Source organism: Hypanus sabinus, chromosome 4 (genome assembly GCF_030144855.1).
Source record: "Hypanus sabinus isolate sHypSab1 chromosome 4, sHypSab1.hap1, whole genome shotgun sequence".
NCBI classification, from domain to species: Eukaryota; Metazoa; Chordata; class Chondrichthyes; order Myliobatiformes; family Dasyatidae; genus Hypanus; species Hypanus sabinus.
In genome coordinates this window covers 121,473,102-121,494,322 of record NC_082709.1, presented here as the reverse complement: position 1 = coordinate 121,494,322, position 21,221 = coordinate 121,473,102, and the positions used below count along the sequence as shown (strand labels likewise).

Sequence of the window (21,221 nt, the reverse complement as noted above, 5' to 3'; positions counted from 1 at the left end):
TCCCACTGTTAAGGTATTTATGTTTGCTTACAGATGATGATCTCCCAGCACATCCATTCGCCACTTAGCTGAATTTCTGCTTTAATTGTGGTTAATATCTGGGCATGGTTATTCTGTCCAGTGTGCCTTTGATAGCTTCTCAGACTAATTTTAGTCATATCTAGTGTTTTGCAATACCTAAATAAAAACTATTGGTGCAAATGAAATTTTGCCTTGACGTACGCAGTAGCTTGAGCTGAACTGCTAGTGTTGTTCCTCTTTAATTAGACACACACTTCCCCAATTTTGTCTTTGCAACCACCTACTAAGAAACCATTGCATTTTAATGCTAGAGGAAGCCTCCAACAGATACTCTATAATGGTGAGCAAAATCTTGCCTTTACTGAATTGTTTCTGTTAAGCAGACATGATGAAAGATGGGTGTTTTAACTCTAATTGGTAGCACAAAGGGGCTGTGAAACTTATTTGTCCATTCATAGTACTGGGCTTTCACTTGCTTGGTGTAAAGTTATGGGCTTGTAGACCTTACAATGACTCATTTGGATGTACAGTAGGATTTTATAGGATATTTTGATGCAGGAAATAATTAATGTTCAGCATTTTGGTGAATCAAAAGATCTATATTGTTGTAAATCATAAGAGTCTCTGCATTGAATGTGAATATGTAATAAAATAATTTCAGCAACATTTTACTAATTTCTGGAAGAGGCTTCCTGCTCCAAGAACAATTTATTTATTTATCTCTGTTAGATAAAGTTGAAGGATACATAACTATATCACATTAAAAGGAAGATTTCTGTTGATTGGGAGTTGTAAGATAGGGAATTAAAAGACAGCCCAGCTGGGTGATAGATATGATTATTGATCACTGAACTATCAATTGGTTTTTCTCATGAGCTCTTACACATGCAGATATCTCTGAATTCAGAAAGGCTAATTGCAAGCAGAATTGTGATCTCTCCAGGAAAATGATCCATGCATGCCTTGCTTCAAACATTATCAACATTAAGAAAGCTGGGTTGTAGCAAGTGATAACAGCAAGGACATTTTATGTTGGAACCATGTGATGCATCAGGAAATTTAATTTCCAGTGCAGCATTTTTAATGCGGAATTAAAATAGCAAGTTCTCATCATACGTGGTTAACTAGTTAAGAATTATACTCCTTCCCTTAAGCAGATAATCTTTGAAAACTGTTTCAAAACATGAAGAATTACAACTACTGATATAACTGGTTTGCTCCCAATGGGCTGAAATACCGTATATTGCCAGAAACATGTCATGGAGCCACAAAAAGTCAAACTAATTGATCGGTTTGGTTATGTACTATCTTACATTAATTTACTTAGATGTCAGAAAAGAATCAGGCTTTCTGGGTGCGTGGATGTGTTATGGTGAGTGCTATCACACTCGCGGCCCTTCACAATGGCTTTGTAGTCCTTTGCAAAGTGAGTCGCAGAAGCTCAGCATTTAAAGTGAGAAAGGCCTTTCTTTCATTGACAGTCTTTGCTGTGAAGCCGCTGCATTTCCAGAGTGGGTGCGGCTTGTTATAAATGGGTCAGTCCTTCCCCGGTCCATCAGTCTTCTTTACAGAGGAGTCAACATGCAAATCCTCGGCTGAAGAGATCTCCATCTTGCGGACAGATATGGAGCTCTATATTCTTCAGTTCTGTCTGGTTTCCTGGGTGCACTGCTGCTACTCAGAACCGTGAAGCTGGGGTAAATTCTTCTGTGTGCCTCAGAGCAGGTGAACCTGGTGAAGTAACTAAATGGAGGAAAATAGCCTCTGTTTTCTTCCTTGAACCTCATGTCAATGATTATTCACTGGAGTTTCTCCAGTATGGGGCTAATGCCATGGGCAGTTTCCAGGGAGGTCAAATCCGGTAAGTACCTTTCGTTCTGAAGAGACTGAAGTCCCATTAGAAAGGTCTCCCACTTCTCCTTAACTTATCCTGGCCCTTGGCAGAGCTTCTAGGAAAATCATCATACTTCTTAAATAGAGACCTCCCAATTGCAGTGTAATACACTTGGAGCCATTCCCATGCCTTCTCTAGAGTTACGTACATGCACTGAGGGTACCCTCCCGATGTGCTCACTGCATTCTTCGCCAAGCCACTTTGCCAGCAGATCCAACACTTCCGTCGCGCTGAGGCAAAGCTCCCTAGTGGCATTGGGGTATGATGACGGCCGCGCTCTGTAGTTCTCAGGTTTTCCAACAAGCTGATAAGGGTTTGTGCTCACTATACCACGGCAAGCCAGATACAGTGCAGAGTGCTCTGTTGCAGGTGCCAGAATGGTAGAAGCTGCCTTGTTCCGGGAACATATGACCCTTCAGTGCTGAGCTGTGGAGGTGGTGAGATGTCTTAGCACCCGTACTCTGTTCATTATCCCTGTGGTGGGCCTTTGTGTTGGTATTTTTGAGAAGAGGTATGAAGGTATCATTAAATGTATTGTCAGCCATAGGTGGCTTACTGGCTCTCGCGGGTTGTAAGCCTGCACCATCAACTGGAAGGAGATTGCCACGTAATAAAGCTGCCAGTAGGAAACGCTGAAGTCATGGATGTGGCAGGAAATGCTGTTGGGCTCTGTGACACGTGAAGCTCAAGCTGTGCTTTCATGTTGTATTCGCCTGTACACTCCGCAATGTCCCTTTCTGACACTGCTTTGCTGTCCCTGTCCAATTTAATCGCCCCCTCCAGTTCTTCAGCTGCCTCTAAGGCCTCAGCCTGTGCGATGGCTGCAGCTTGCTTTCAGGTGAAGGGTAAGTGCACTTAGTTCAGCCTCTAAATTTGCCCCTTCTAATTGCAGTTCTGCTTTATCTATCTTAAGCTTTGCCTCCTTCTCAGCAAATGATGTGCATTCCTTTGCCACCTCTACCCTTGCGTGGGCTCTTGCTGCCACACGAGCTGACCAGGCTGAGGTATGGGAACTCTTAAGTGTGGAGATAGAAGCACCTTGCTTCTGTTCCATGATGCAGTTTTTTAGATGTAAGGAGGTTTTTACCTGTAGCTGCAGTTGTTGAAGCACCTGCTGATCTTTACTTTTTCACTGTACTGCCCTTGTTGAGTTATTATAACATCAACTAGACAGTCAGCCAAACTCCATTCAAAAATGACATGAGAGTCAGCATAGAGCCTCCTAGCTCCATGGTTTTATTGCAAACTCAATGGTATGACATAGTGAATAAGGAGTAAAACTGGAAAAACAACACAATTCAATGCAATTACCACAGTGTTCCACTGACACTATTAAATATCCACACATAAGTAAGAACTTGGTTAGATTTCCTCCAATTCAGTATTATAAGATTCCAACATGTAAGAACTAAAAGTAAGTAGTATGTGTAGACCATTAGCATCTAGGTTAGTGTCTAATGAACTCAAAATTAATATTTTATTTCAGCAAAATCTTATTGATTAGATTATCTTCTAAACAATATAACATCAATTTACAAGCAATGCCTCTGCTGGGGAAACAACAGGATGGCCTTAGATAGAAACTTCTTTAAGCTCCAGACATAGACCTCTGGCCTTTTGTAAGTCAATGTGCTTTCCTAGGTCTTATTCCCTGACTGTATAGGAAGTGACCTAATACAGATCGAAAACTGCTCATTTCAAAATTAAAGCTAAATGTGCTTAATCACATAGAGAAAGAACATCAATCAATCGACTGAAAGGCAGAACAGGTAGAATCTTCTTGTTCCTGGAATTCAAACACATAGGGGCTTTTATCCCATTGTAGGTTACAACAGAAGATCTGGTGGCATTGCCTTGCTGGGATCCTGTAGCAAACCCCTCCCACTGCTGGCTTCTCCAGCAGTGAAAAACCATATCACATCATCACACTGCTTGGCGATGGGGAAGGTTGCTTCTGAGGGCTGGGGCTAGCGGTACTGCTGTTCCTTGCCAAGATGTGGGGTTCTCCTACTCAGCACAGCTGAGCATGGAAGACACCGGCTCCCATCGTATCCAACACGGGGAAGATGAGAGACAGCAGGGTCCGAGTGGTGTGTAGCAGATTGGAGCGGCCACTAGCCAAGCAACGGCCCACACTCACCATGTCAGCCAGGGTGTAGCTCGAGTCTCCACATCTAAATACTTAATGGTCGCACTGGACCACCCTCACAGGTAGTCCCTCACTACCAGCTCAGATGCTCACACCCACACTAACGGCGAGACAAGATCACTTCCTGCATTTCACTGGTGGGCCTGTGCCAGCAAAGGTTCCCAGAACCACAGCATTGTCAGTGAGACACCTCACAGACCTACAATGCAATAATAACTAACACCTGTTAGCACTGATTCCAGGGCTGCTCACACTCCTGGGAATGCTAAGCAAAGTACTGCTGCAAAGAGCTTGACATTTGCAAGCCCTGTGTAAATAGGATTTTACTCATTCTGATGTCATTAAGTGGTGACAAAAGCATTCGCTTTTGAACTATATAAAAATAAAGCAATGATTTATGGAAACTGTTTAAAAAATTGCAGGGCAAACTTCCTGGATTTCTTTTTTTAATGGAGGTTTGCGACTCCATTTTCTCATGACAAAATTAAGAGTCAAACATGTCTCCTTTCAAAGAAAATTATTACTTTTTAATATAGAACATGACAAGTAACGTTAACTTCCTTTTTTTTTTAATTCATATGAAATGCTTCTTCAGGCAAAACGAACTCCAGCTCCAGTACCGACTTTAATGTACTTCCTCCTGCTGCTGAACTTCGTCGTAAATCTGCTTGCAGCCAGTTGGATACCCAGAACTCTCCCTTGTAACGTGCAGAACAATGGATCCTCCATTCAATTGGACTGCAGGAATCGCCGCCTTAAAACTGTCCCTGGAAACATACCTTCAAATACTACCAGTCTAAATCTAGCAGGCAATCAGATAATGAATATTTCCAGGTACTCCTTTTCAAAGCTCCAATATCTAACCAAGCTAGATCTGAGCTATAATAACTATCATCCCAACAGGTCAGAGAGGAGAGGCATGATAATTTCAGAGGACAGTTTCTCGTCACTGGTAAAACTGAAAGAATTATACCTGGATGGAAATTACCTCCACCACATCCCAAAGGATTTGCCATCCAGCTTAAAAATCTTAAGTCTCAATGAAAATAAGATTTTAAATATAACGAGTAAAAGCCTACCAAATCTCCTACCAAACATAGAAACACTTCATTTAGCAAGGAACTGTTACCATCGCAACCCCTGCAGTATCAACATCCATGTGGAAGATAAGGTGTTTTCACGTTACACAAAGCTGAAGAGCCTCACTCTTGACTTGAATAATTTGACCGCTGTTCCTGGTTGCTTGCCAGGAAGTTTAAGATCACTCCATCTCTCTTTCAACAAGATACAAACCATAAATATCAAGGATTTCAGTCAACTGGCTGAACTGGAGCTCCTTGATTTAAGTGGAAACTGCCCCAGATGTTACAATGCTCCTTACCCTTGTCAACCATGCCCTGGAGGTGCTTCCATTCAGATACATCCTTATGCTTTTCGAAGTCTTGCAAAATTGAAGACATTATTTCTTTCCAGCAATTCTCTAAAAGAACTACAAAGCAGCTGGTTTCAGAACTGTACCAACTTAAAGGGCCTTTACCTTCGCCTTAATTTCCTTGCTTCTGAAATTGCTAATGGTGACTTTTTAAACCACTTGCCTGAACTGGAAGAACTTGATATATCATACAATTATGAAATAAAGGCTTATCGAAAAAATATAAATCTTTCACAGAATTTTTCCAAATTAGTGTCCTTGAGAAAATTACATATTGAAGGCTACGTTTTCAAAGAACTTAATCATCAGCATCTGCAACCACTGTACAGCCTGCATAACCTCACCATCCTAAACTTTGGTACAAACTTCATTAAACAGGCAAACTTAACAATTTTTAATGAATTTAAAGCACTAAGATTGATATCTCTACCAGAAAATAGGATATCACCTCCGTCAGGTGATGAAGATCATTTTTACAGTACGGTTTACAGAGGTAAGCATTTTCCTTACATGGACTCAGATTTTAAAGATTCATATTTACTCTTTGAAAATAATCATCAGGTTTATGAATCACATTATGTTGATGATGATTATTATTATATTGAAAGACCAACAATACAATGGCGTTGTCAATTTTGCGGAAAAACATTGGATCTGAGTGCAAACAATATTTTCTTCATCAATCCAAAGCAATTTGAAGGCTTTAATGAAGTAAAGTGCCTAAATTTGTCAGAAAATGCGATTGGACAAGCCTTGAATGGGACTGAGTTTATGACTTTGCCGAATTTAAAATATTTAGATCTTTCCTTTAACAGACTTGATCCAGCATATGATAATGCTTTTAAGGAGCTGAAGCATCTTGAAGTATTGGACTTAAGTTACAACAAACACTACTTTGCCGTTGAAGGTGTCACACACAAAATGGGCTTTATCAAAAATCTTAAATATTTGAAAGTCTTAAACTTAAGCAGCAATGCCATCTTCACCTTGACAGAATCAGGGTTGAGCAGTGACTCACTGGAGGTTCTAGAATTCAAAAAGAATCATCTGGATATCTTGTGGAAGAAGGAAGACCAGCGTTATATAGCATTATTTAAAAATCTAATTAATTTAACACATCTGGATTTATCTTACAATAACATTGAGTCTATGCCATGTCATATTTTTGAAAACTTACCATGTAACTTGACATATCTGTCTTTGAGTCATAACAAGCTAGAAGAGGTCAATTGGAAAGAATTGAAATTTTTGAAGAGTTTGATGACCTTTGATCTCAGTAACAATAAATTAACCACTGCACCCAATGAACTCTACAGCAGCACCAAATCCCTCCAAAAACTTTTACTTGGAAGAAATAGAATCAGTAATCTTCCTTTAAGTTTTCTTACAACAGCAAATAGGTTAAAATATCTTGACTTAAGTTATAACAGAATTACAACTTTCAATCAATTAATTTTCCATACAAATGAAAAGCTTTTCCTGGAAGTACTGATTTTGACAGGGAATCCATTTCATTGTACTTGTGAACTTGTACCACTTATTGCCTGGATTAATACATGTGACCTGGATATTCCTCAACTGGCTACTGATGTTACCTGCAATTCACCTGAAGATCATCGGGGGCAGAGTATTATTCTGCTTGATCAACATGCATGTACAATGGATGAAGTTGAAGCTTCATTATGTTTGGCTTCTGCCATTATAATTGTTTCCACTGTGGTGATAATGATTACTCACCATCTGTTTTATTGGGATGTATGGTACTTTTACTATTTCTGCACCTCCCGGTTAAGAGAGCATAGCTATCATTCTCTTGCAATGCATAACTGTTTTTATGATGCTTTTATTGCTTACGACACTTCTGATCTGGCTGTGACAGACTGGGTTGTCAATGAACTATTAGTTCAGTTAGAAGACAAAGGAGAAAGGAACTTCTGTTTATGTTTGGAAGAGAGAGACTGGAGCCTAGGCTTAGCTGTTGTCGACAACCTTTCTCACAGCATCCAGGGGAGCAAAAAGACTGTGTTTGTGCTCACCAGAAACTACGTCAAGAGGGGAACATTCAAAACAGCCTTTCAAATGGCTCACCAAAGACTATTGGATGAAAGTGAAGATGTGATTGTTCTGATCATGTTAGAGCCCGTTTTAATAAACTCAAAGTACCTGAGACTGCGGAGAAGGTTGTGTAACAGCTCTGTGCTGCAATGGCCAAAAAACCCTAAAAGTGAGAATTTTTTCTGGCAGTGCTTAAGAAACGTAATAGAAACTGACAATCAGTTGAGATACAATACAATTGCCGAGTTCACTTAACTTCAATTGAATAATTGTATTTTTATCCTCAGGCTGAAAATTTGAATGTGTCTGTTTAATTAATTATCTTCAAATAAATCTAGACCATCTTAAGCCCAAGTATGTCTCCCTTCCTTGGCTTACCATAATTCTATATTTCTCAGAAGGGATTCATTTAATTAGGCACTGTTAGCTTAATTAGTCTGTGTTCTTTGTTCATTTTTTTCTTGGTTATAAACAGTAAAACTATCCCCTTTGACTATACTCTTCAGATCCTTCCATCTTCACCTGACATTCTCTCTTCTGCCCTCAAAATTAGGTCACCCTACTGTCAATCTCCAGCTGATCTTTCACTGTTGTTTATCGCACTCCCATCCACCTTCCAACAGCATGAAACCTACTTTTTCATTTCAGCCTACCATCTATACTCCCTCAGTTTCTTCCACTGTTAAACTCGATGCAAAATCCACCTTTCTTTTGTTTCCCTCTCAATCCATCTATCCTTCAAAATGACAGCCACAACTTCCCTCCTCAAATTGCATTCTCAAGCTTTTCATTTCTACAAATGCATCCCTTACCTTATAAAGTTCTGGGGTGCACAGTTGTGAATGCATGGTTGCTTTGCAATTGCTTTGCAATTGCACTCACATCCATTTGAGGCCTACCAGTCTTCTTCCTCACACAGACGACAAAAACTGCAGTGATCAGTGACACTAATAAGTTTTTGTGTAACCACGCTTCAGTTCCTCCTTGGCCTCCCTACTGTTTATGCACCAGCTACTCCATGAACAAAGATTCCCTTTGGTATTTCTCCGCCTTTTCTTAAAGGTGCGGTTGAGCGGAGTCGATTTCTGCCCAAATGTCTGTGAAGTCTGTTGCTCCCCATTTGCAATCAATCCAAGATTGACATCTCTTGTTGACTACTTAACCAGCACAACAGCCCAGACAGGACATGATTCTCTCTAACTTAACAAAGGCAATCATATTTATTGCTGACGAAGATGTGGGATTTTTAGTGCTGCTCTCATGAGCTTCACAGCTATTAGGCCAGATTAATGTTTGAAATATTGCAAGTCTGTTGGCTACTGCACACAATGTTCTCTACAATATTCAATCAATCATTCTGACCGTTTTCTTCAATCACTTGGAATATGCTCACTCTTCTCCCCCAGCCACAAAAGTTAAAATTCTACCTTTAATAACCATGCAAATATACGTATGCCTTTGTGTTCTTTTCTTCCTTCACCCTCTGTACATTGCATGGTTCTTATAGCAACAGAATTACCCTACTGCTTTCAATAGCTAGCAGCTGAGGAAATCAGATTACAATCAAGACGACTGCACTGTTTCAGTTATGTACATACCTTTAACTTTTACACATGTCATGAGTTCATTCACTCACAAAGGTGTGTAGGTATGTTTGGAATCAACTGGCCATTTCCCTTTCCACTCTTTGTATACTTCACACAATTTCAAGGTTATATAGTGTATACACACTTTGATAATAAATGTACTTCAAATTTTCTATTTGTATGGTGCTTTACGAGAAGCTAACAAACATGTTATTGGAGGCCAGAATGCATGAAGGATAATGGGAAATTAACCTTCCAAACTCATTCTGATTTGACCTACTAATTGCTAAGGGTGATGGGAAGCCATATTACTCCCATCTTGATTACTTAACATATCTAAACAGGTATGGTTTATAAACATTGTTCACATTTTAATTACCTGAAGATATATACTGTTCTAGTACATAAATGCATACATTTTGTGGTTCTGTTTTTCTCATGCTGCCTCAATAAACTATTTTACCTTATTCACTGTGTCTAATGTCCCATTTCATTTTTGTGTCTGGAAAATCTTGTGGATGAAACTCAGGGATGGTGAGAAAGTTTTCTTCCGGAAGCAGAAGAAATTCATTTATTTTCACAAGAGAGTGAGCTATACCATTAAAATAGAATGGTATAAATTTTATATAATGTCAGTAACTGATGGGACCACATGGAAAGCAGTCTTTAAAATAATTCTTCTCTCTGAATGGTAGCAGGAGAAAGAAGTGCTGGGATCACTTTCAGAAAATTCTGGGGATATTTACTAGGTCAGACAGAACCTGTGGAGGGAAAAACAAAGTTGATGTTCCAGATTATCAAAACTGGATGAAGTGAGGTAATAGTGACGTTTTAAGTTGCAAAGGGGGAGTGGAGAAGCAGCAAATACAAAGGAAATATCAGGTAGAAAAAATGCATGAAACAGATTGGTGTCAAGAGGAAGGGTGCTGAAGACCTGTTGATGGAACTGATCTTCTTGGCAGAAGTGTAAGTGGAGAGAACAAAAGGGAGAAAAGCAAAAACAAACCATGCTAGAAACTTAGAATACAGTAGTTTGTGAAAATCCAAAATAAAGAAGAATTCTGGAAAGGCCAAATGGGTCTACGATATCTGGGAGATAGTAAAACAGAGTTACATCAAAACTGGCCACTGATTGAAAAGCAAAAACTAAAAATAAAAAAAAACACAGAAGCTGGAAACTTGAAACAAAAAGAAAAAATGTTAGAAACATTCAACAGGCCAGACAGCATCCATGGAGAGTGAAACAGATCCAGTGTCCCAGGACAAGAACCTAAAAGTCATGCTCTTCAAATGCCAAACCTCACATCAATCTCTGTTCTTCAACAGGAGAGATTCTAAAGAAGCTGGACATCTTGCACAACACATACAATATACAATGGAACTCAGCAGGTCAGGCAGCATCTATGGAGGGAAATGAACACTTAATTTTGAGGGCTGAGACCCTTCATCAAAACAGGAGTACCCTCCTTCCACTCCCCCCACTTTCTCATTATGAAGTCTGCCCCCATCCTTTTCAGTCCTGATGAAGGATCTCACCCTGAAACATCAACTGCTCATTTTTCTCCATAAATGCTGCCTGACCTTCTGTGTTCCTCCTGCATTTTGTGAATGATTTTCAATTTTTGTTCTAGAATTGGTCATTTCTAACACAAAAAAAACAGGTTGGTCTTTCGGAACCATTGACCTCTTGAGGACCTTCTGAGGGAATTCTAGATAGTTGTTTCTTGAGATTATATTGGGGTTGTTGGAGGAAAGCAGAATTCATCATCAGGGACCCCCACCGCCAAGGTCATACTCTCCTCTCATTGCTGTTATTAGGAGGAAGGTACAGGAGCCTCAGGACTCTCACCACCAGGTTCAGGAACAGTTATCATCCCTCAGCTATCAGGCTCTTGAACCAGTGGAGATAAATTCTCTCAACTTCACTTGTCTCATCACAGAACTGTCCCACAACCTATGGATTCACTGTCAAGGACTCTTCATCTTATCTTCTCAATATGACTTGTTTATTTACTTATTATTATTATTCCTTTTTTGTATTTGCACAGTTTGTTGATTTTTGCACACTGGTCACTTGCCTGCCCTGTTGCGTATGGATATTTAAATTGATTCTACTATGGCTCTTCAATTTACAGAGTATGCCCACAAGAAATTGAATCTCAGGGTTGCATATGGTGTCAATAAGTATCTTGACAATAAATTTACTTTGAACTTTGAGTATAAAAATTCCCCCAAAAACCCAGAAAGGTCAGAGTGGGAACAGGATAGAAAAATATAGTGATAGGAACTATCACTTGTGTTTGCATGATAGGAACAAGAAGGTTCTAAAAACTGAAGATTTTGCATGACTTCATTTTCTTGTAATCTTGTAATAATTTAAAAAATCATTTACTCATGTGCTTTTGAACGTTTTATGAGATACATTCCCAGAAAAATTTAAAAAGGGGTTCCTCAGCGGCATTTGCTCCCTCAGACCCACTCTAAGTAAGATGCATCATAGCTAAAGGTTCAAGAGTTTAAATTGAGTACAACCTTGTGAGAAGTAAGCACACTTAGAGAGAAGAGGTCCAGATAAGGTGGTAGCGTTAAGCTGGATGTGCATGACATTTATTTGATGGGGTGGGACTACATGATCCAGAGACAGAGACTCTTAGATATCAGATCTAGGTGACTGACACCTTGTCAGTAATAGTTGTACTACATTCCTCCTCTGGCAATGGGGCTCCCCTTTGTAAAATATCATTGCACAATGCAAACAGAAAATATCCTCTGCCCGATTGATTTTCTGACCTGAAGCATTTGAAGCTACTTGTATTGATCTTCAAAAATGATGGGTTTCAACTTATAATTCCTCAGCTGAAAACTGGATAAAATGTACGAGCATAATCTCTGAAGGCTGTGAAGAATAGGCTTTTAAAGTTCAAAATTCAAACTAAATTTATTATCAAAGTACATACAGTAAATACCACCATATACAATCCTATGATTCAGTTTTCTTTTGACATGCACAGTAAATCCAAGAAACATAATAAAATCAATGAAACACCACACCCAACAGGATGGATAAACAATCAATGTGCAAAAGACAACAAACTGAGCAAATACAAAAGAAAAAAATAATAATAAATAAATAAGCAATAAGTATCAAGATTATGAGAGGAACAGTCCTTGAAAGTCAGTCTGTAGGCTGTGGGAACAGTTCAGTGATGGGGCGAGTAAAATTGAGTGGTTATCCCCACTTGTTCAAGGGCCTTATAGCTGTGGGGGGGGGGGGGGAATTAACTGTTCCTGAACCTGGTGGTGTGGGTCCTGAGGCTCCTGTACCTCCTTCCAGCAGTGAGAAGAGAGCATGACCTGGGTGGTGGGGGTTCTTGATGATTGATGCTACTTTCTCGCGACAGCGCTCCATTTAGATGGGCTCAATTGTGGGGAAGGCTTTACCTGGGATGGACTGGGCCAGATCCACTAGTGTTTGTTGGATTTTCCATTCAAGGGCATTGATGTGTTCATACCTGGGCCGTGATGTAGCCAGTCAAAATATTCTCCACCACGCATCTATAGATGTTAGATGTCATGCCAAATCTTCATAAACCTGTAAGGAAGTAGAGTTTAAAGTTGCTGACCCTCTCCAACACTGATCCCCTGTTAATGACTGGCTCATGGACCTCCAGTTCCCTTCACCTGAGAACAATAATCAGCTCCTTGGTCTTGCTGACTTTGAATCAGAGGTTGTTGTGGCACCACTCAGCCAGATTTTCAGTCTCCCTCCTATCTGCTGGTTCAGCCAGAGACAGTGGTGTTGTTAACAAACTTAAATATGGATTGGAGCTGTGCTTAGCCTCACAGTCGTAAGTATAAAATGAGTAGAGCAAGGGGCTAAGCACACAGCCTTGTGGTGCACCTGTGCTAATGGAGATTGTTGCCAATTTGAACTGACTGGGGTCTGCAAATGAGGAAATCAAGGATCCAATTGCACAAAGAAATACTGAGGTTAAGTTCTTGAAGCTCATTAATTATTTTTGAGTAGATGGTAATATTGAACGCTGAGCTGTAGTCAATAAAGAGCATCCTGATGTCTGAGGCCTTGTTGTCCAGATGTTCCAAGGTTGAGTGAAAAGCAAATGAAATGATATCTGTTATGAACCTGTTGTGCTGAAAGGCAAATTGCAGTGGATCCAAGCCGCTTCTCTTTCTAAATCTTTTTATTAGTAGTAGTAATATGGACAGAATACACATGATATATTGATAAAGAAATTACAAACTTACAAATTCCATTACATATGAAAAAGAACATACATAATAGTTACAATATAAATGAGTTTACCAAGACATAAACCATACAATATATGTATGAACATGGTAAGTCTAAATATTTCATAATATATGATATAAAAAAACAGAAAAAGGAAAGAAAAAAAAATATATATAATGCAAAACTAGCTAGTCTACTAATCTAATAACTAATAACTAATATAGAAGAAAAAAGAAGCAAAAAAAGAGAGAAAAAAAAGGGGCTGTTTATAATATCTCACAAAAATAAATATTCATCAATGCCGTCACTTCCGGTCCTTTCAACATACATAAGCTAAAAGCTGGGAAATCAAATGAACTTGGCACAGGGTCATATTATATCATATGAAAATGTTGAATAAATGGTCTCCATAACTTTTCAAATTTAATAGAAGTCTCAAAAAAACACCACTTCTAATTTTTTCTAAATTTAAACATAACATAGTTTGAGAGAACCAATTAAATACAATGGGAGGATTAATTTCCTTCCAATTCAACAATATCGATCTTCTAGCCATCAGAGTGAGAAATGCAATCATTCGACGGGCAGAAGAAGATAAATGCAGTGAGTCTAACATTGGTAAACCAAAAATTGCGGTAATAGGATGAGGTTGTAAATCAATATTTAAAACCACAGAAATAATATCAAAAATATCTTTCCAATATTTCTCCAAAAATGAACAAGACCAAAATATATGAGTTAAAGACACAATTTCAGATTGACATCTATCACAAATAGGACTAATGTGAGAGTAAAAATGAGCTAATTTATCCTTGGACATATGGGCCCTATGTACGACCTTAAATTGTATTAATGAATGTTTGGCACATATCGATGATGTATTAACTAATTGAAGAATTCTATCCCAATTCTCATTAGAAATAATAAGGCTAAGCTCTCTTTCCCAATCCTTTTTGGTGTTATAAAGAGGCTCTGAACGTATCTTCATAATAATATTATAAAGTTTTGAAATAAGCCCTTTTTGAAAAGGGTCTAATTCAAATAAACTCTCCAAAATATCTGAAGGCACAAAATTTGGAAATGTAGGAAGTACAGAACTTAAAAAATGTCTAATCTGTAAATATCTAAAGAAATGAAATCCAGGCAAGTTATATTTGCTGGATAATTGCTCAAAAGACATGAAACAATTGTCTAAAAATAAATCAGAAAATCTTAGTAATCCCTTAGTTTTCCAAGCCGAATAAGCTTGATCTATAATGGAAGGGTGGAAAAAACAATTAGATACAATAGGACTATTTAAAACGAATTGAGTCAACCCAAAAAATCTCCGAAATTGAAACCATATACGCAAAGTATGTTTAACTATCGGGTTGTCAATTCGTTTCGGCAATTTAGAAAGAGCAAAAGGGAGAGAAGTCCCTAAAATAGAACCCAGAGCATAAGCTGATACAGATTTAATTTCTAAACTCACCCAACAAGGGCCGAAAGATCCACCAAGATCTTTCAACCAGCATAACAAGTATCTAATATTAACTGCCCAATAATAAAATCTGAAATTAGGTAATGCTAACCTGCCTTCCTTTTTTGTCTTCTGTAAATATATTTTACCTAACCTGGGATTTTTATTCTGCCATATATATGAAGAAATTTTTGAGTCAACATTAGTAAAAAAAGGATTTCGGAATAAAAATTGGTATCGCTTGAAAAATATATAAAAACTTAGGTAAAATAACCATCTTAATAGCATTAATCCTACCTATTAGGCATAAAGATAATGGTGACCACTTAGTAAACAAACCTTTAATCTGATCAATTAAGGGTAAAAAATTAAATCTAAATAAATCTTTATGGTTTTTTGTGATTTTGATCCCTAAATAAGTAAAAGAATCATTAACTAATTTAAAGGGTAAATTTCCATAAATTGGGACCCGTTTATTCAAAGGAAACAATTCACTTTTATTAAGATTTAACTTATACCCAGAAAACTCACTAAATTGAGCCAATAATGATAAAACTGCTGGGATGGATTTCTCCGGGTTAGAAATGAATAGTAATAAATCATCTGCATACAAAGATAACTTATGAATGTCTGTCCCACGATTAATACCCAAAATATCCTGTGATTGTCTGATGGCAATTGCCAAAGGTTCTAAGGCAATGTTAAATAGTAAGGGACTAAGAGGACATCCCTGTCTAGTGCCCCGAAATAGGCGAAAAAAGGGAGATCTTTGATTATTGGTAACCACTGAGGCTACTGGAGTATGATAAATCAATTTAATCCATGATATAAATATCGGACTAAAATTAAACTTCTCCAACACATTAAATAAGTAAGGCCATTCAACTCTGTCAAATGCTTTCTCCGCATCTAACGAAATCACGCATTCTGAAGTGTCATGTGAGGGAGTATAAACAATATTCAACAATCTCCTAATGTTAAAAAAAGAATAGCGATTTTTAATAAAACCAGTTTGAACATCTGAAATAATTTTGGGTAATACCTTCTCCAATCTAGATGCCAGTAACTTGGAAAAAATCTTGGAAACTACATTCAATAAAGATATTGGTCTATAGGAAGCACAGTTAGTAGGGTCTTTATCTTTCTTCAATATTAGAGAAATGGAAGCTCTATAAAAAGATTGTGGCAAATTCCCCAATCTAATGGCTTCCTCAAAAACCTTACATAACCAAGGGGAAAGAGTAGCGGAAAAAAGTTTAAAAAATTCAACTGTATAACCATCTGGACCCGGTGCTTTCCCAGAATTCATTGAGGAAATAGCCACTTTAATCTCTACATCCCAAGAAAATCAGACATGGTATTATGATCTTGAGGAAATTCAGATTGATACAGGGAGGTATAGAAGTCTTGAAATGCCTTATTTATCTCATCATGATTAACTGTCAGATTCCCATTCTGCTGACAAATCTTAGTGATTTGACGTTTAACCAAAGCATTCTTCAATTGACTAGCTAACAGTTTACCAGATTTATCACTATGTATATAAAAATCAGATCTAGTTTTCATTAATTGATTTTCAATCGAGGATGTAAGTAATAAACTATGTTCCATTTGAAGTTCAACCCTTTGTTTGTAAAGCTCCTTACTAGGAGCAATCGAATATTTCTTATCAATCTCTTTAATTCTATCAACCAATAAAAGAGTTTCCATCTTAGTACGTTTCCTCAGACCAACAGAATAAGAAATAATCTGTCCACGTATATACACTTTAAAAGTGTCCCAAAGTGTTCCGCAGGAGATATCATCTGTAGAATTAGTTAAAAAGAAGAAGTCGATCTGCTCCTCCATAAATTTTATAAAGTCTGAGTCTTGCAATAAAGTAGAGTCAAATCGCCATTGTCTGGCATTAGAAGCTGTATCCGTAAATTTCATAGAAAGTAATAATGGAGCATGATCAGAGATAGCTATAATATCATAGTTACAACCGATTACCAATGGAATGAAACAAGAGTCTACAAAAAAATAATCAATTCTCGAATAAGAGTGATAAACATGTGAGAAAAAAGAAAACTCTTTGTCTTTAGGATGCCGAAATCTCCAAATATCAAAAACTCCATTGTCAGTCAAAAAAGAGTTAATACAAGTGACCGACTTATTAGGTAAAGTCTGAATAGATAAAGATTTATCCATCAAAGGATTTAAACAGCAATTAAAGTCACCACCCATTATTAACTTATATTCATTTAGATTGGGTAAAGAGGTAAATAAGGACTTAAAAAGTCAGGACAATCCACATTTGGAGCATAAACATTAACCAAAGCAACCTTTTTATTACAAAGTAAACCCATAATAATTAACAAAAATCTACCATTCGAATCTGAAAAAATATCATGTTGAACAAATGGAATAGAGGAGTCAATAAAAATTGAAACTCCTTTTACTTTAGCATTCGAATTTGCGTGATACTGTTGATCCTGCCAAAATCTAAAAAAATGAAATTTGTCCTCCTTCCTCACATGAGTTTCTTGTACAAAAATGATATGAGCATTAAGTCTTTGGAATACTTTGTAAATCTTCTTTTGTTTAATTGGATGATTTAAACCATTAGTATTCCAAGACACAAAATTAATGGTCTGAGCCATAATTCTAAAATCAACCCTTTGGTATAGAAAGGGTTAACCAACTTATAAACTCATGTACCCGGAAGAGGAACAAAAGTAAAGAGAAGACCCAGAAGTGATGACAACACAGACATATTTAAAGTTCAAAAACAGCCCAAATAAAAAAACTCACACAAACTGATGCAAAAAAAAATAGAATTAGAAAACAGACCATCCCCCCACCCCCCAAGAAAAAGAGAAAAAGCCAAAATATGACTTAAAAAAGGAAAAAGTAAGACTAATTCTACCCCCATGTCAGCTGAAGAACACTCCATATATAAAGGAATCACCCCAACTTTAAAAATTAAAATCGCTATAATAAAAACCATATTACTAAGTATAGTTAGTTGTAAAAAAATAAGAATATAGTCACTAAAAAAATTATAAATTGGGCTCTAGCACAGACAAAACAAAAAATAATTAAGCTATGATAAGCGATGCATTGTAGGAAGAAGACGAAAGAAAGAAAAAAATAACGCCATCTTAAGCAAAACCAAAAATCATTTTCAAAAAACCACCATCTTAATCAAAGAAAAATTCACCTTCAAAGAATTAAAAATATACCTTCGAAGGAACAAAGTTAATGAACAAGAATGTAGTATAATGGTTAAAGTGTATAAGGCAAAACAATTAATATGACGAAAACACGCTTTAACTTAAGTATAAAGTATAGGATGAACCTACACCAATAACCAGATTTTAATTCTGGTTTAAGAAATCGAGAACCATCTTACACGATCAGAATTGTTCATTTATTAGAGACCGGTGTCTGTAGTAGTAGGGAAGTTCTCTTCCAGATAATTTCTCGCTTCTGAAGTTGAAAAAAAACCTGGCATGGAGCATTCGACGGAGATATTTGAAGCTTCGCAGGGTATAGGAGTGCAGGTTTCAGATTTTTCTCATAACATTCAGCCATCAACGGTTTAAAAAGAAGCCTTCTTTTTAAAAGGTCAGGGCTAAAGTCTTCAACCAGGCGGAAGCAGTAATCTTTGAATTTAATCATTCCTGCCCGACGAGTTACACGTATTTCTTTGTCATGTACATAATGGAACCGAACAATTACCACCGAAGGTTTGTCTGTAGCACTCGGTGATCGACGCCGAATTCTATGTGCCCGATCCAATAAAGGAGGGTTATTTGGGAAAATCGTCGGAAACGCTTCTTTTAAAAGTTGAGCAAAATATTTCGAAGGGTCATCTTTTTCTATGCCGTCTGGAAGACCAAGTATACGTAGGTTCTGTCTTCTGGACCGATTCTCAAAATCGTCACTCTTGGCTTTAAGGGCTTCCATCAGCTTAATGGTCGAAATTAAATCCTGTTGTAGTTTTTCAATAGTCAAATCTCGCTTCCGAGCATCTTCTTGCAGAGACGTGATAAGAGCTTTTTGCTGGTTAATTACTGAATCTGTCTTAACCATGTACTCTTGAAAAGCCTTTATATCTTCTTTAAAAAATTGTTGTAATTCATCAATATTTTTATCCAAAACCTCCATAAACAATTCATAAGTTAATTGAGTTTATTGTGGCGGAACCTGCTTCTTTCCGTTACCGTTCGGATTGCGTCCGGGATCCTGTCCCTTAGACCTGAGAGACATTTCTGTTTGCATATCTTCAAAAGTTCACAACAAACTCTTGGCAGTAAGTTCAAAAAAAAATTAACAAAGAAACTTTTGGTATAGGTAAAATTAAGCAGAATAAGGGTGATCAAAGGTTAAAAAAAAATTAAAGGTTATGGAGCGAATCCAAAACAGTACTCACTCCATGAGCGTCTCCCGCTGACTCCTCCCAAGCCGCTTCTCAAGCAGGTGTCGATATGTTTCATCACCAACATCTCAAAGCACTTCAACACAGTGCTACTGGACAATAGTCAGTGAGGTAGATTCTTCTTAGGCACCAGGATAAGTGAAACCTGCCAGCCGATCAGCACAGGTATTTTTGTACCCGGCCAGGTATCCCATCTGGGTCAGATGCTTTCCATGGGTTGACCTTCCTGAAAAATACATTGGTCTCAGACACTGAAATCACTGGTCATCAGGGGCTATGGGAATCACTGAAGGTTCCTTTAAACCCAAGGAGCCAAAGATGGCTGTGTCTTTATGGGTGTACTGTGGAGTTCCTTAAAGTAAAGTCATTGTCACAGCTGCTGAAGTAAGTGAGCATTTAACTTGAATAATGACATGTTTAGAAATTTAAAAAAAACAGCAAACTGGGAGAATAGGATCCTTTCTCAGTGATATGTTTGACCTTTAATGATAGCTGCTTGGATACATTCAATTGCTTTCTTGGTCTTGGGGTATCGTACTGTTTGGTAAATTGAAATTTGCTTTGCATTTGGCAGCAGCGTTCCCTGAAGCAATAGACGGATTTTAACAACTTGCTTGGTGTATGTATCAACATTCTGAGTTACTCCAAAACATCTCTCATGATACAAAGCTCAAAAATGGTGGTGGTTTCAACAGCAACCTAGCAAGTGTTTTTTTTTTGCTTTATTCAGGATTATGGCCAGAGGTGAATATGTCCACCTCCAAAAGCATCTCCTCACTAAGAACATGTCTGCTAGGAGCAGGAAGGAAATGCTCTTCCAAGGACAATCATTGGAATAATCAAATACTACTACACAGGATATGGCTCTTCAGCCCTCAGCTCCATACTAGCCTAAACAGAATTCAAATTATTCCTAATTCCCAGGTCCAGGTCCATCTTCTTGCAGGTTATTGCTTTTTGTGCTTTATAACTGTAGGCAAGGGTTCTCCCATTATCAGTGATCCAAGGCATATCTGAAATAAAAGGAATGGGTAAGAACTTCCTAGCAGGTAAAACTCATTTTGTGTGTTTGCGCAAAATGAACAACAAGGAATCAATACTCTGGTTCAAAACCCACCTAATTTATTTTCTCGGTTGAGATTGGTATACAGGGTATAAAATGGACAGCTGCTTTTCTACAGAGTGTCTCATGCCACTGAGCAAGTAAATGACTTCACCCTTACTCCACTGCTTCCATTATCAGGAGCACTGTGATCAGAGAAACCCAGAAGAGACTTTAAAAATCTTCTGTGCATTGAGCTGTTGTGTCCTCTCACACAGAATGCCAATAATAAGCTGTCCCTCTCAGTAGTGACCAGCAGATGGCACCATCTCCCTCCTCCCCTCTCTGTAATGGCTCTCCTTAACATACCCACAACACCTCAACCAAAATGCCTCACAAATTCCATCTCGTCCAGTATAATTTTCAGCTGAGTTGGCTTCCACCACTTTTCAGGCTTCTGACTTGCGATGTAAAATATATCCCCTCTGATGCACCATGACTAACTCTCTGAGATGTGAGGCTAGATATCAGTTTTTATTGACTGGAAGAAAGAACAAACAGCAATTGACCACCATGCTACATCCTGGAGACTGAGAGGCAGGGCTCAGGCCCCAATCGCCTTTATACCGGGGTCTGTGGGAGGAGCCACAGGAGCAGTCAGCGGGGGGGGGGGGGGGGGGGCATGTCCAGACAGGTAAATGTAATTCACCACACCCTCATTCCCCCAGATTTTATTCCATTTAACTCAAATCTGTATCCCTCTGGTTCAGATCTCCCCTGCTAGTGGAATGCCTCCTCCTCAGCTATTCTGTTCAACACCCCTTATCAAACTTCCCCTGAACACTCTCTCCTTCAAGAATAGTCCCAGCTGATGACGCCTCTGAATCCAGACACATATGTCCCTTCAC

The 21,221-nt window shown here is 38.1% G+C and overlaps 1 protein-coding gene across 1 annotated transcript; it reads left to right on the top strand.

The window, feature by feature from the left end:
• Positions 1–208: 208 nt before the first annotated feature.
• Positions 209–9,604, top strand: LOC132393159 (toll-like receptor 8). The gene is made up of 2 exons (XM_059968051.1): positions 209–361; positions 4,660–9,604. Exons 1-2 carry the CDS (start codon positions 326–328, stop codon positions 7,804–7,806), a joined length of 3,183 nt encoding a protein of 1,060 aa, XP_059824034.1. The 5' UTR covers positions 209–325; the 3' UTR covers positions 7,807–9,604.
• Positions 9,605–21,221: the final 11,617 nt, after the last annotated feature.